Genomic DNA, 13546 nt, shown 5'->3' on the forward strand with positions numbered 1-13546 from the left:
GCCACAGGTAGCCGAGATCGGCCAACGCAGGGCCAGGGACATCGCGTGGCACCGACCGGCCACACGAGCTGGCCAGCGGCAACAGCTCGACCACGGCTTGGGCTCGGCGCCAGCAGCGCCCGTTGAAAGCTCTAGTTTGGTTTTGGTGAATTGATGAAACCCTTAGTGCTAACCTAGTTTATCAAAGTGATTATGAGATAGGTAGCACTACTCCAAGTGATGAAGCAAATGAAGATCATGGCATGGTGATGATCCAATGCTTGGACTTGGAAAAGAGGAAAGAAAAACAAAAGCTCAAGGCAAAGATGAAATTGATAGGAGCTTTTTGGTTTAGTGATCGAGACACTTAGAGAGTGTGATCACATTTAGGATTGATAGCCGTACTATTAAGAGGGGTGAAACTTATATCGAAATGCGGTTATCAAAGTGCCACTAGATGCTCTAACTCATTGCATATGCATTTAGGACCTAGTGGAAAGCTAACACCCATGAAAATGTTTGTAAAAAATATGCTAACACACGTGCACAAGGTGATACACTTGGTGGTTAGCACATTTGAGCAAGGGTGGAGAAGTTTGTGAAATGAAGGAGGTGATAGTCGCTGAGAAGCAGTGACCGGACGCTAGTCACGTAGTTACCGAACGCTAGGGTCCTGCGTCCAGTCAATGGCGCGCAGTGAAGGCCGCCCTCGGTCTCTTGACTAGACGCAGGCGACCGGACTTAGGCTGAACACTGTTCAGCGTCCGATCGTGCTGATGTGGAGGCGCACAGAGAAGACGGTGAGTGACCGGATGCTGGGTGAGTCTGGTCGGGCATGACCGGACGTGCCCGGTCACGAATGGAACCTTACTAGAAACGAGTGGATGCTGGTGTTGGTGCGTCCGGTGACTTCGAAAAGCGTGTCCGGTCACAACTTAAATGTACTAATGACTGTTGAGATCGGGCGATCATCATTTGAAGCAGGGGCCATGTGGCATGCATCGCACGATCGGACGCTGGGGTCCTGTGTCTAGTCGATCTGACTGGCACGTTCGATCACCCTGATTTTTCAGTGAACAGAGAGCTAATGGCTCTATTTCATGGAGGCTTCTATTTAAGCCCCATGGTTGGCTCAAGCTCACTCTCTTGGCCATTTGTATTGATATAGCAACCTTGTGAGCTTAGCCAAAGCCCTCCTACTCATCTCCATCATTGATTCATCATCTTTGTGATATTGGAAGAGAATCCAAGTGCATTGCTTGAGTGATTGCATCTAGAGGCACTTGGTTTTCGTGTTTTGCTGTGGGATTCGCTTGTTGCCCTTGGTGGTTGCCACCACCTAAACGGCTTGGAGCAGCGGAGGAGGATTGGCATGAGTTGGTGATTGTTCGTGGCCATCTCCGGTGATTGTGAGGGGATTTGTGCCTTCCCCGGTGGAGCACCGAAAGGTAACCCTAGTGGATTGGTCGTGTCATTGAGTTATCTCACTTGTGGGTAGATTCTTACGGTGTCCAATTATATGGATGAGGTTCGTGCAACACCTCTTAGCCACCGAACCACCAAGTGTTGGTCAACACAACAGGGACGTAGCGTGTTGGCAAGCACGTGAATCTCGAGAAAAAATTGGTTGTCTGTTGTCCTTTGGTATTCTCCCGGTGATTGAATTATTATTCATCTTGTGATTGGTTCAATCCTCTACATGGCGGTATAATCACCTTACTTACTCATTTGCATTCCCGCAAACTAGTTGTAACAAGTTCTTTAGTGTAGCTAGAATTGAGAGCTTGTTTTGTAACTTAAATTCATCTAGTGGAGCTCTTTAGAGTAGCAAGTGTGAGAGCTCTTAGTGAGTAGTGACTTAGTAAATTGTGTGTGTAGTGATCATAGTAACTAGAATTGTTGGATAGGTGGCTTGCAACCCTTGTAGAGCTAGAGCAAATTTGTTTTCCGCTATTTGTCATACTAATCAAATTGCTCTAGTTGGTTTGTAGATTTTTAAATAGGCTATTTACCCCTCTAGCCATATTAGGACTTTTCACCCGTGTACGCGCGGTGACCGCGGACTCAGGCCGAACGACTGCAATCGGTGTCGTGCACGTATTTTAAAGCGAAGCTAAGGCTGCTGATCAACACGATCGGAGTTCAACCAATTCCACTAACCTAAAGCCGATACTAACAGCGACCTAGCAAAGCAAGCATCATGACCAGAGAGCAACCAGAGAGGGAGATAAAAGGATGCCAACATGAGTTCGTCATGCTGAACGCCGGTTCGCGAACAGAGCGCTAACAACATGGTCTACAGCTCGTTTCAACGAAGTTTGGATAATTTTTGCAACGCCAACGCAAAACCAAATTAGTCCATGAACTACACCATGTCAAGGTACTCGTTATGGTGCAACCAACGGTACAAAAACATGGATCTAGTGCTTAAGAAATTTAATCAAAATTTAAATGCCAAAACGGCATCGTCATTAGGTTTTCAGACTTAATGTCATTTTAGTTCTAAAAGCTGAAATTGAATTCCACATTCAATTCTCGAGCTATCAAAAATACTATTGAACAACATCTATTCACCAAAACAAAAGTTGCATTTACATCTACCAAACTTGTACTTCAAATTTTGTTTAAGTACTAAATACAAGTTATATTTTATTTTCGTTTATAAAAATTGTTTTCCATGCTTAATCAAATAGGACAAGCCACTCACTATTTATTTGTTAGAATTGCTATCAGGCATTTTAAGCACTTTCTTCATACTTTTTCAAAACAAACCCTAAACAATTTTTGTTCCCAAGATTATTTAAAAGCTTTTAAGTACCATAAAAAAATTGATTAGCAACACTTATTTGATTCTTTTATTCACAAAAGTAAGTCACACTAGGTTCACCTTACCATTTCATGTAAGAATTTATTTTTAAAATCCTGGAAAATGTATACGCTAGGGTTTATTAGGCCTTAACCTCAATGCTAACTAAGTCCGTAACACCAGGGGTGTTACAGCTAGCGTAACATTCGCTTCGCCATTTAATTATCTAACATCTTTGCTAAGTGTTGTTATAGAAATTTTTAATAGGCTATTCACCCCCCTCTAGCCATTAAGACCTTTCAGTGGGCAGGGTGCCAAGGCCACACAAGACCATAGAAGCACGGCCGCCGATCGCCACGCCCATCATTTGTCGCCTACTTCGAAGTTGACTGTTTGGCCCTTAGAAAATCCCCATTCTCAAATCCAAATTCCATACCGGATCTAAAAATTCTATGAATGATTAATTGATTAGGTTAATTTATAGAGCCACAATGAAGAGGACCAAGACATTAAAATCTTTGTTCTCTAGCTTCACCAATTAGGTCTAATAAGCAGTTGGGTTGAAATGTATTCAAATAGAGGTGCTAATTCACACGATGTAGCTTCTTGTTGCATTAAACCACTTACAACAAATTTAAGTTAATTTTTCTAAAATTTTTAGGTGTGAACACGAGGTTTTAGTTATATTGTCTAGCTTTTGATATGGAGTCCATATGGTAATCTTGCCCAGGCAAATTGGTACAAAATAGCTTTATCTCACTTTGAATTACTTCCAATAAATTTTAGTCAATTTTGTTAAATTTTAAGGTGTAGACGTAAGTTTTAGTTCTAGGGTGCAACTTTTAATGTTTACCTCATATGTTGATCTTGTTGTGCAAATTGGTACATAATAGCTTCATGTCAGTTTGAATCACTTTCAATAAATTTCAGTTAATTTCATGAACATAATCTATTAGTTTCAAGGTCTAGCTTTTGATTGAGGTCCACATATAGTCGCTAATTTGCACAAAGTAGAGGTGAACATTTCTCAAGCTGGACAAAAAAGTTCAAGGTTTTTTTTTACTAAAAAATAGTGCACTAAATAACTTTTTTTTTTGTTTTTGGCTAGGCCTAGACATTTAGGCGGGCCGCCCACTATTGTGCTGGAGTGAGATGCCACGAGAAAAAGAAAAAAATATTCCTTTGTCACTTTTTATCTTTCATTATATTTAAAACTATTAATATTTATAACATAATTAATATCGTTAGTATAACAAATTTATTTAGAGGTTTGTGTAGCTGCATGTCGTGTGCAATCATTGTGTAGGGCAGTAGAGGACGGATGGCAATGGCAAGACACCGGCGATATGCCGATATCTGCTCTGGCCCCAGCCTACGCCTCCTCAAACTTTTCCCCGCCGGCCACGGCCACGGCCACGTCTCGCTCGCGTCGCGTCACCTGCTAACTTTTGTATAAAGGGCGCCCGTCGCACCGCGCTGTCTCTCACATCTCTAGCCTCCCTCTCCCTCCACTCCGGCCCGCTCCCCATTCCGATACCAGCGCACGGGCAGTCCAGTCCGGTTCACGCGCATGGAGTCTCTAGTGGCTGCGCTCCCCGCGGGCGGCGCGGCGGCGGCGGTGGCCGTCGGCGGGCTGGTGGCCGCTGCAGCGCTCGCCGGAAAGGCCGGCCTCACCGGGCCCAAGAAACACCTCAACGCGCCCCCAGGTCAGTCACCCGACATGATCCCGCACTTTGTCTAAGGCCTGTTTAGTTCCACTTCGTTTTGCCAAATTTTTCAAGATTCCCCGTCACATCGAATCTTTGGACGCATGCATGAAGCATTAAATATAAATAAAAAATAAAACTAATTACACAGTTTAGACGAAATCCACGAGACGAATCTTTTAAGCCTAATTAGACTATAATCGGATACTAATTGCCAAATAACAACGAAAACGCTACAGTGCCCATTTTGTAAAAAATTTCGGAACTAAACTGGGCCTAATGCGGAGCCTGGCGTCCTGATCCTTATTAGTCCGGTTCCTTCTCGGCTGCATCGGTACCAGTGCCGGTCCTAAGATATTGAGACCCTATGCCGAACTCATCGTGACGGTCCTCTAGACTATATATAAATCTTATAATATATATAAGCGCTAAATTTTTTTTGCAAAACGAAAATAAATCAAGTGATATATTTTTAATTTAACATGTTTGATAATTATCGAGAAACAATGTAGACTAAAACTAATATGATTATCTTAAGGAAGAATAGAACTCCATAATATCCATTGCTTCTCATAAAAAATAGAAGCTTCTTGCATACACATCATGAATAGAAGCTTCTTGCACATCATCAATTGAATTTTCAGGTTGAGAGGTAGGCTGTAAATTTTCATTCTCTGTAGCATCATCAATGTCATCAACTTGTTTACTTAAATTATCATTAACTTGTTGCTGTTGCTGCCTTTGTTCTTCAATATCAAGTGCATCTACAGGATTATCATCAGGCACAACACTGCTTGAAGCTAAAAAAAACTTATGTATAGCACCTTTTTGAGATTCAATAAATTGATCTTCTACTATTTTCCGTTTTCTTTTTTGAGACCCCGACAAATGTTTCTTAGGTAACATTCTAAGTTTCTAACACCTAAATTAGAAGAAAAACACGACTATATGAGTACCGAGTACTAGAAGTCCGAAATAATTAATTTAGATTAAAAAACGATCAAGGAAAAAATATCTAGATCGTCGCCTTGCCGTCGTTTGCGTCCCGTACCCGCCTACGGCCTACCCGGCGGCGTTGTACCGGACAACCACGGGACAGCCGGACGGGAGCCGCAGTGACTGTGCCACATGCGCGGTGTCGGCGAGACGGATCACAGACGGCGATTCGCATTCACCCTTCGGCGGCGCGGGCGTTCGGCCGTTCGCGTAGGGTCCTAGGCGTCGGGCGAGCGTTCGCGTAGACGTGTAGTATACCTAAAGGCTAAAAGGCCTGCAGTACTGAGGGCCTGTATACGTGGGGTCCTAGGCTGCCCCCCCCCTACCGTGGGCCCTAGGCCATCGCACCCCGTGCACCCTTACAGGCCCGGCACTGATCGGTACAAACTGTTTTTTCTTATGTTCTTCTTGGGGTGACGGGGGATTTAATTTAAGAAGAAATTCTTTCCAGCGTTCCGAATAATAATCACGTCCCTACATTCACCTTTCTTTAATTTTTTGCATAGAAAATTATAAATAAATTATTTCTTGCATTTCTTAGTGTGGTCGCTAATCCTAGAAAAAAAACAAGGATATGGATTTTGATGCCATGTATACTGGACCACTACCGATTACTGAATCACATTCTGAGCGTGCCTGGGAATAGTTTAAGGTTGAGCTGTGCTAAACTATGCCTAATTCTGTAGCCTGCTCTCCATTAGTGCACACGTATCGGTATCACTGGATTACTACGCATGCTGCCCAACGTGCCTAACTGCCTAAATACTTTCAGTTCCAGAAATGAAATCCTGACCTCGAATTAGAGCAGTTTCTTAATCTGACAATAAGACATAATTTAAGCTAATGGTAGGGCAGTAGGCTGTGTGAAATTTACAGTGAATTTTTTTTGATTCGTGGCTCACTTAACATGAACACAAGTTGTGAACAAAAGAGAAGCTTCCAGACGTTTGTGAGTTGTGTAGTATATGGAGTGTGGAATACTGATATATCCACCTCCCACAGAGCGGGAGCTCTCTGCACTGGGTACGCCCATGGCCCACCTAATTCATTGGTGCAGATCAGATCAACATCAATCTTGATCTAGTTGGGCTGTCCATAACTGTGACCTTCCACCAACTGACGGCAACAAGTCAAAGTGATGTGTTTTTCTTCGTAAAAGTTATGCAAAGCAGTTGGCAGTCTTGAGATTTCCGTGTGCAGTGTCACAAGGAAATTTGATATTTCCTTCCTTCAAGAAAGAGATAAAATGGTACCACTGCCATAATGCCATGTCATTACTGAAACCCTCTATTTGCATTTGATTAAAAGGGTGATTTGTTCTGACTGAGGAACTGCCGAAAAGGAGCCTCCTGAAAATTCAGTAGTACCTTTTTGTAAGGCTTGCTCATGAATCAATTTTCCACAAGTTATTCTCCCTGCTTATTTCAGCTTCTTATTTTGATTTATAAACTGTCTAAGAATCAAATACAAAGTATTTTGTTCCTTGAATACTTTTAAATTATTATATTGTGTTGTGCCTAACTAAGGAAATATTTTACATTATTACATTGTATCCAAACCTTTGAAAAGCAGTTTCCTTGGTGTTGTTTTACCATAGTATTCCTGGCAGTAAGGTAAGTGAATAACACTACCAAGCTCCAGAAATATTCATGAATATATAAATAATTTATTCATGTAATTTGATATTGTATAGAAAAACTAGTTTGGGGGCAAGGATATGTTTATTTCCACGTAGAGACTCAAAAATAACAACAACATGGTACCAGGTTTAACATTTAATGAACCTATGTTCTTATCAAATATTACAGATTTTCTGTCAGGGTAAAAGAACTAAACCCTCGAGTTATTTTATTTCTTTTCATGCAGCTGTCCCTGGTTTACCAATGATTGGCAATCTTCATCAGTTGAAAGAGAAGAAACCCCACCAGACCTTTACAAAGTGGGCTGAAATTTATGGGCCAATTTACACTATAAGGACCGGTGCTTCTTCTGTAGTTGTGCTCAATTCAGCTCAAGTAGCCAAGGAGGTTAGTTGGAAGTTGTGTGTTTTCATCTTTTGTGGTTCCTTAACTAATAACATTGTGATTGGCTACTATACAATATTTTTTCTCCTGAAGTTCGAGTAACAGATGACAATTGGACCTTTAGTGGTGTTACCATGATTATTGCATAATAAACTCCACACTTTTAATGTTGTCTCTTCTAGTATTTTTATTTGCAATACGAGTTTCTAATGGTGATCTCCTAAGTCAAACACTGATATGAGAGTTCTGTTTGCATCCTGAAACAAAATCTTTAACAAAAGAAAGACCATTTTACAACCCTGACATTGTGTGTTTTTATCGAATGCTGACATTGTATGTTTGACTCATTATTCAAAATATCAGCATAACATCAAATTCTCCCAACTGATGAAAATAATCAAGAAAAAATATTAAATTGTTTTATTGACATAGGGTGTAGTGTCATCTTTCATCCCCACAAAATTTGAAACCAAGACTAAACTTGTATGTGGAGCAATAAAAAAGAAAAAAAATAGGGCGTGATCTGATCCAGTTTGAATAATTTGTGGTAGTAAATTGAGTCAACACTTTGTATGGGGGTTAAATGGAAAATTAAAATAGTTTAGATGGTATAATGGGCTTTTGTTAATGATAGAGTTGATGGCCAGGTCCGTAAAGGCTTAAATTTGGTCATCATCCTAGGTGCTTGGGCTATCTCCACAATCGGTGTGTTTTCGATGGCATTCTTTTCTGACTGGTGTTATGTCACTAGCTTTAGACGAGTTGAGGTTTTGAAGTTTGGTTAGGGTTCGAGGTGTGTATTTTCTGACTGGTGCGAGTTTTAGTTCTACAGTGTTTTGTGTGTGGGTAACCCATTTTTTCTTCTTAATATAATGATAAGCAGCTCTCTTGCGTGTTTGAGAAAAAATTTGGTATAAATGGATTTCCTTCTTCCTTTTTTTGAAAACGCAGGAGAGCTGCGCTTCTTTGCATTATAGAGAGAGAAAAAAAAGATCCCCATACATCAACCCCACTCATACAGGGATCAGGTATGAGGGGGTTTACATCACACTGGCACTGGTCTAAAGGAAAGGAAAAAACAGCATGACCAGCCAAGACCAAAGCTAACTCAGATTGTGCCGCTAAGACCTAGGTTCTGCAACTTCTTGGCCCCAGCTTAGCACCAAAGGCTGTGCTCATCATTCAGCTCACGCAATATTGAGTTAACTGAAGAAGAGGCACCCTCGAACACACAAGCATTCCTATGCTTCCAAATAACCCAAGCACCCAACATGATCAGAGAATTCACTCCTTTTTTGTGCTCCTTCGATACTCTTCTAATTGTTTTATGCCACCAATCAGCGAAACTGCGCTCATGTTGTCGGAGGACTGTCTCAACAAGGTTCAGGGGGGCGAGCACTCTGAACCATACTTGTCTAGCCACCACACAAGATGTTAGAAGGTGCTGAACTGTCTCATCTTCTTGATCACAAAGAGGGCACTTATCCGGATGAAGCAGTCCTCTCTTAGCAAGTCTGTCCGATGTCCAACATCTGTTTCTGATAGCTAACCAAAGAAAAAATTTGCATTTGGCCGGGGCCCAAGATTTCCATAGTCTTCGCCAAGGTTCAAAGGTCACTGATCCATTGAAATAAGCTCTATAGCCTTCTTCCTATTTAAAAAACTAATCTGATGTTATTCTGGCTATAATTTTTCTTGTGATGGAATGAGCTTTTTTGCTTAATAGAAATACCAGGATAAAAGTTATAGTGTTGTTGTAATATTGTTTCTTCTTACATTTGCCAAAACTAATATGACAGTTATTTTGGTCCTACATTTTACAGGCAATGATTGCAAAATTCTCATCAATATCTACTCGAAAGCTATCTAAGGCATTGTCAGTGCTCACCCATGACAAAACTATGGTTGCTACAAGTGACTATGGTGACTTCCACAAAATGGTTAAGCATTATGTCATGACATACATGCTGGGTAGTTCTGGCCAGGTATAGGTTACAATTTTTACATCATACAATTGTAATAACTGTCAATCACGACTGAGGTCTAATAATGCTGTGATTGCACATAACATCAGAAACAATTTAGGGACACAAGAAACATGATGGTTGACAACACATTGAACACTTTCCACACATTGTTGACCGATGATCCAAATTCTCCTCTGAACTTCCGGGAAGTCTTCAAGAATGAATTATTTCGCTTATCCCTGATTCAGGTTAGTCTACATTTAGTGTGGTTGTTCATGATTGCTCCATAAATTTTTATTACCTTTGTTCATAAATAGATGATATCCTAGAGCTTGTGGTCAAACTTTAGAAACTTTGCCCATTAATACACATAAAAGTATTAAGATTTAGCACATGAAAATGATATTGTGGATTTGTCATCATCAAATTTATATAAACTTTTGCAAAGAAATAACTGTTGTCGATGTAAAGGAGGTAGTAGTAGCTATCATGCATATCACGTTTAAGATTTAAGAACTTCACATTGGCCTGTATACATCATAGAATGTAATGACGGTTTGTTTATTATTATGTTTCTGAGATTGCCTGCTGCAATTTCAGGCTTTAGGTGAGGATGTGAGTTCAGTCTACGTGGAAGAGTATGGGAAGGTTATATCAAAGGAGGAAATTTACCAGGCCACTGTGGCTGACATGATGATGTGTGCAATTGAGGTCGACTGGAGGGATTTCTTCCCATACCTCAGCTGGATTCCAAATAGGAGCTTTGAAGAAAGGGTACTGACTACGGAAGCTAGGAGAACTACAGTGATGCAAGCCTTGACCAATCAGCAAAAGCAAAGAATTGCACGTGGAGAGGTAACACAAAGGCATACTTCAACAATTTTGTAGAGAGAGAATATATAGAAAGGTTATTCTTGAGTTCTTAAATCAGTAAACTCCAACGCAGACTAGGATATCCTACCTGGACTTCCTGCTGGCAGAGAATACACTGACTGATGAACAGTTACTAATGCTGGTGTGGGAGGAAGTCATAGAAGCTGCTGATACTACTTTGGTCACGACCGAGTGGGCCATGTATGAGATTGCGAAGCACCCAGAAAAACAGGTAAGCACTGAAGCTTGTTTTTCACCTTGTAGAAAGACTATTAACTACTTATACTACTTTGGTAACTGCATTTCTTTCGCACATCAGGAATACCTTTATCAAGAAATCCAAAAAGTCTGCGGCAATAAGACAGTTACCGAGGATCACCTGCCCGAGTTACCCTACTTGAACGCGGTGTTCCATGAGACCCTGAGGCGGCATTCTCCAGTTCCATTAGTGCCTCCAAGATTTGTCCATGAGAATACCAACTTGGCTGGCTATGAAGTTCCAGCCGGCACTGAGGTGAGCACAACAATGACCACTCACAGTAAGCTAAGCGTTGCATATATAATGTTGGCTGCTGGAAGGTGAGTTCTAACACAATTCACAAATATGCTAGATGATCATCAATCTGTACGGATGCAACATGAACAAAAGCGATTGGGCCGAACCTGAGGAATGGAAGCCAGAGAGGTTTCTGGACGGGAGGTTTGAGACTGCAGATATGTACAAGACCATGGCCTTTGGTGCAGGAAGGAGGGCCTGTGCTGGCAGCATGCAGGCGATGAACATCTCGTGCACAGCCATCGCCAGGTTTGTGCAAGAGTTTACCTGGAGGCTCAAGGAAGGTGACGAGGACAAGGCTGACACCATCCATCTTACAACCAACAGGCTTTACCCATTGCATGTGTACCTCACACCTAGAGGAAGGAAATAAGCATGAATTGTAGACAGGTTATTACTGTACTATTTCAGTACTTTGCTATTGCCTATGTATGTATGAAACTTTTGGATGAGAACTCTACGCTGTGGTAGTTTTATTTGGTCTTTGGTCTTTTAAAAAAAAGCCAGAAAGTTAAGTGTTAATAATACGAAGTGCATGTCATCTTCTGTATATTTCAGCTGTCTAGTTAGTACTCCCTCCAGTTTCAAAAAAAAAAAAAGAGATTTGTACAAGTCAAATTCGTTTAGGTTTAATCAAATTTGTAGTCAACTAGGTTCACTATGAAAATATATTCCGTAATTAATTTAGTGTTACTTATTTTTATATCATAAATGTTTATAGTTTCTGTATAATTTGATCAAAAACATATATGGAATATCCAATTTGGAGTCCAGACAAACAAAATATAACTTTCAGAAAATCATCCAGCAAAAACCAGCTTAGCCGGTTTTGGAAACTTATTCAAATTGAAGAATGGACTTCACCATTGCGTTCCACTCATCGAGATAGTAAAAAAAACATATATAGATTGTCCAATTTTGGAGTCGGATAAAAAAATTACTCTCCTAGAAAGATTTCATTACTGTTGACGTCGGAAGTGATCCGAATCAAACACCAACGGGGCCTTGGACGCCCGAGCCGCTACGGACCGAAGAACGCAGCGAAGATGTCACTCTTTCATGGTGAAGAACGGAGAGGTTTACAAGCAAACCACCAAAGGATAACCAACGTGCTTACATGACGAAGAACCGGCTAGTTTTTAGGCAAACTAGCAAAGAAACCGTCGAAGCTCTCGCCCGGGAGAGACCCCGTCAGGGCAAGGACGTCGTTGGGTTGCCCTAGGTCGGCCGGCAAGCCTAGGGCGCCATCCTTGGTCGTCGGATCAAGGGATGAACAGCATGGGGGTTGGAGAAGAGGGCAAAAGGGTTGGAGTAGAGGTAGTAGATTGATTTGTTTGACGATTGGATAGATGGGATCTCAATCGGCCATGATCCTCTCATATATATAGAGGGGGGTGGTCTTATCCCAGTAGGAAACCTCTCCAAGCCTTATTTTCTAAGTTTCCCACGAGTTTGGAACAGTTCGGATCGGAATCCAAAAGGCCAGATCCGAACAGGATTTTCTGTCAGGTATGTCGGAAGTCCCGACTTGTGTCGGAAGTCCCGACTCGAGTCGGAACTCCCGACAGTCGGAACTTCCGACTTTTGTCGGAACTCCCGACGTAGGGATAACCCCAGACACCCGAGCAGATTTCTTCAGGCTTCCCGGAAGTCCCGAGACACGTCGAAACTTCCGACAGTCGGAAGTCCCGACTTGGGTCGGAACTCCCGACGACGGGGCATCTTTCCGAGGGCATAACTTCTTCATCCGGACTCCGAATTAGACATTCCATATATGTTTCTTGACCGTCTCGACAAGAGGAACGCAATGGTGAAGTCCGTTTCACATTTTGACAACTTCACAAAATGAACATTTTTTGTTGTCAACATATGCCCCCATGTTTTCAGGTGAATGATGCATAAACCTGAAAACACTTAATCAAATAAATTAAAACCAAACAGCGACGATTCCCATCTCATCGGCTGCTCAGTGGCTAAGAACGATGTATACATCGGCCATTTTTCTAAGGGCGATACATGTATCGGCTATTGTTTGGTGAGCACTTAGGCTTCTTGCCAAACACTTGGAAAGTACCTTTTTAAGTACCTCCCGTTGATTGCTCTCGTGAGACATTCACCTTGCAATGTCTCTAGCACATATGAATTTCCAAATATAACTTTGACCACTTTGTAAGGACCTTCCCAATTCGGTGACCACTTGCCAAACTGATTGCTCTTCGATCCAATTGGTAGTATGGTTTTCCACACCAATTCTCTCACTTGGAAGGATTTGCTCCTGACTTTCTTGTTGTACGCTTTGGCAACTCGAGCTTTATCTTTCTCTATTTCCTTGAGAGCTTTTAATCTCACATCAGTCACCTCATCGATATTATCGATCATCAAATCATGATACACAACAGCTGATAAATCATTTTGTTTAGCAAGCCTGTATGCATCCAAATTCACTTCGACAGGCAACACGGCCTCTTGGCCATATACTAACTCAAAAGGAGTAACCTTTGTAGCACCATGCCTTGAAATGCGATGTGCCCATAGAGCCTCAGACAAAACTTCATGCCATCTCCTTGGATTCTCCTCAATTTTCTTTTTGATGAGCTTGATCAAAGTCTTATTACTAGACTCAGCTTGGCCATTGGCTT

The 13546-nt window shown here is 41.6% G+C and overlaps 1 protein-coding gene across 1 annotated transcript; it reads left to right on the forward strand.

Moving 5' to 3' along the window:
• The first annotated feature begins 4096 nt into the window (after positions 1 to 4096).
• Positions 4097 to 11443, forward strand: LOC136527944 (ent-kaurene oxidase 2-like). The gene is made up of 8 exons (XM_066520809.1): positions 4097 to 4491; positions 7354 to 7514; positions 9335 to 9496; positions 9586 to 9726; positions 10079 to 10333; positions 10425 to 10583; positions 10671 to 10865; positions 10963 to 11443. The coding sequence occupies exons 1-8, from the start codon at positions 4356 to 4358 to the stop codon at positions 11278 to 11280; spliced, it is 1527 nt and encodes a 508-aa protein (XP_066376906.1). The 5' UTR covers positions 4097 to 4355; the 3' UTR covers positions 11281 to 11443.
• Positions 11444 to 13546: the final 2103 nt, after the last annotated feature.

Source organism: Miscanthus floridulus, chromosome 19 (genome assembly GCF_019320115.1).
Source record: "Miscanthus floridulus cultivar M001 chromosome 19, ASM1932011v1, whole genome shotgun sequence".
Classification (NCBI taxonomy): Eukaryota; Viridiplantae; Streptophyta; class Magnoliopsida; order Poales; family Poaceae; genus Miscanthus; species Miscanthus floridulus.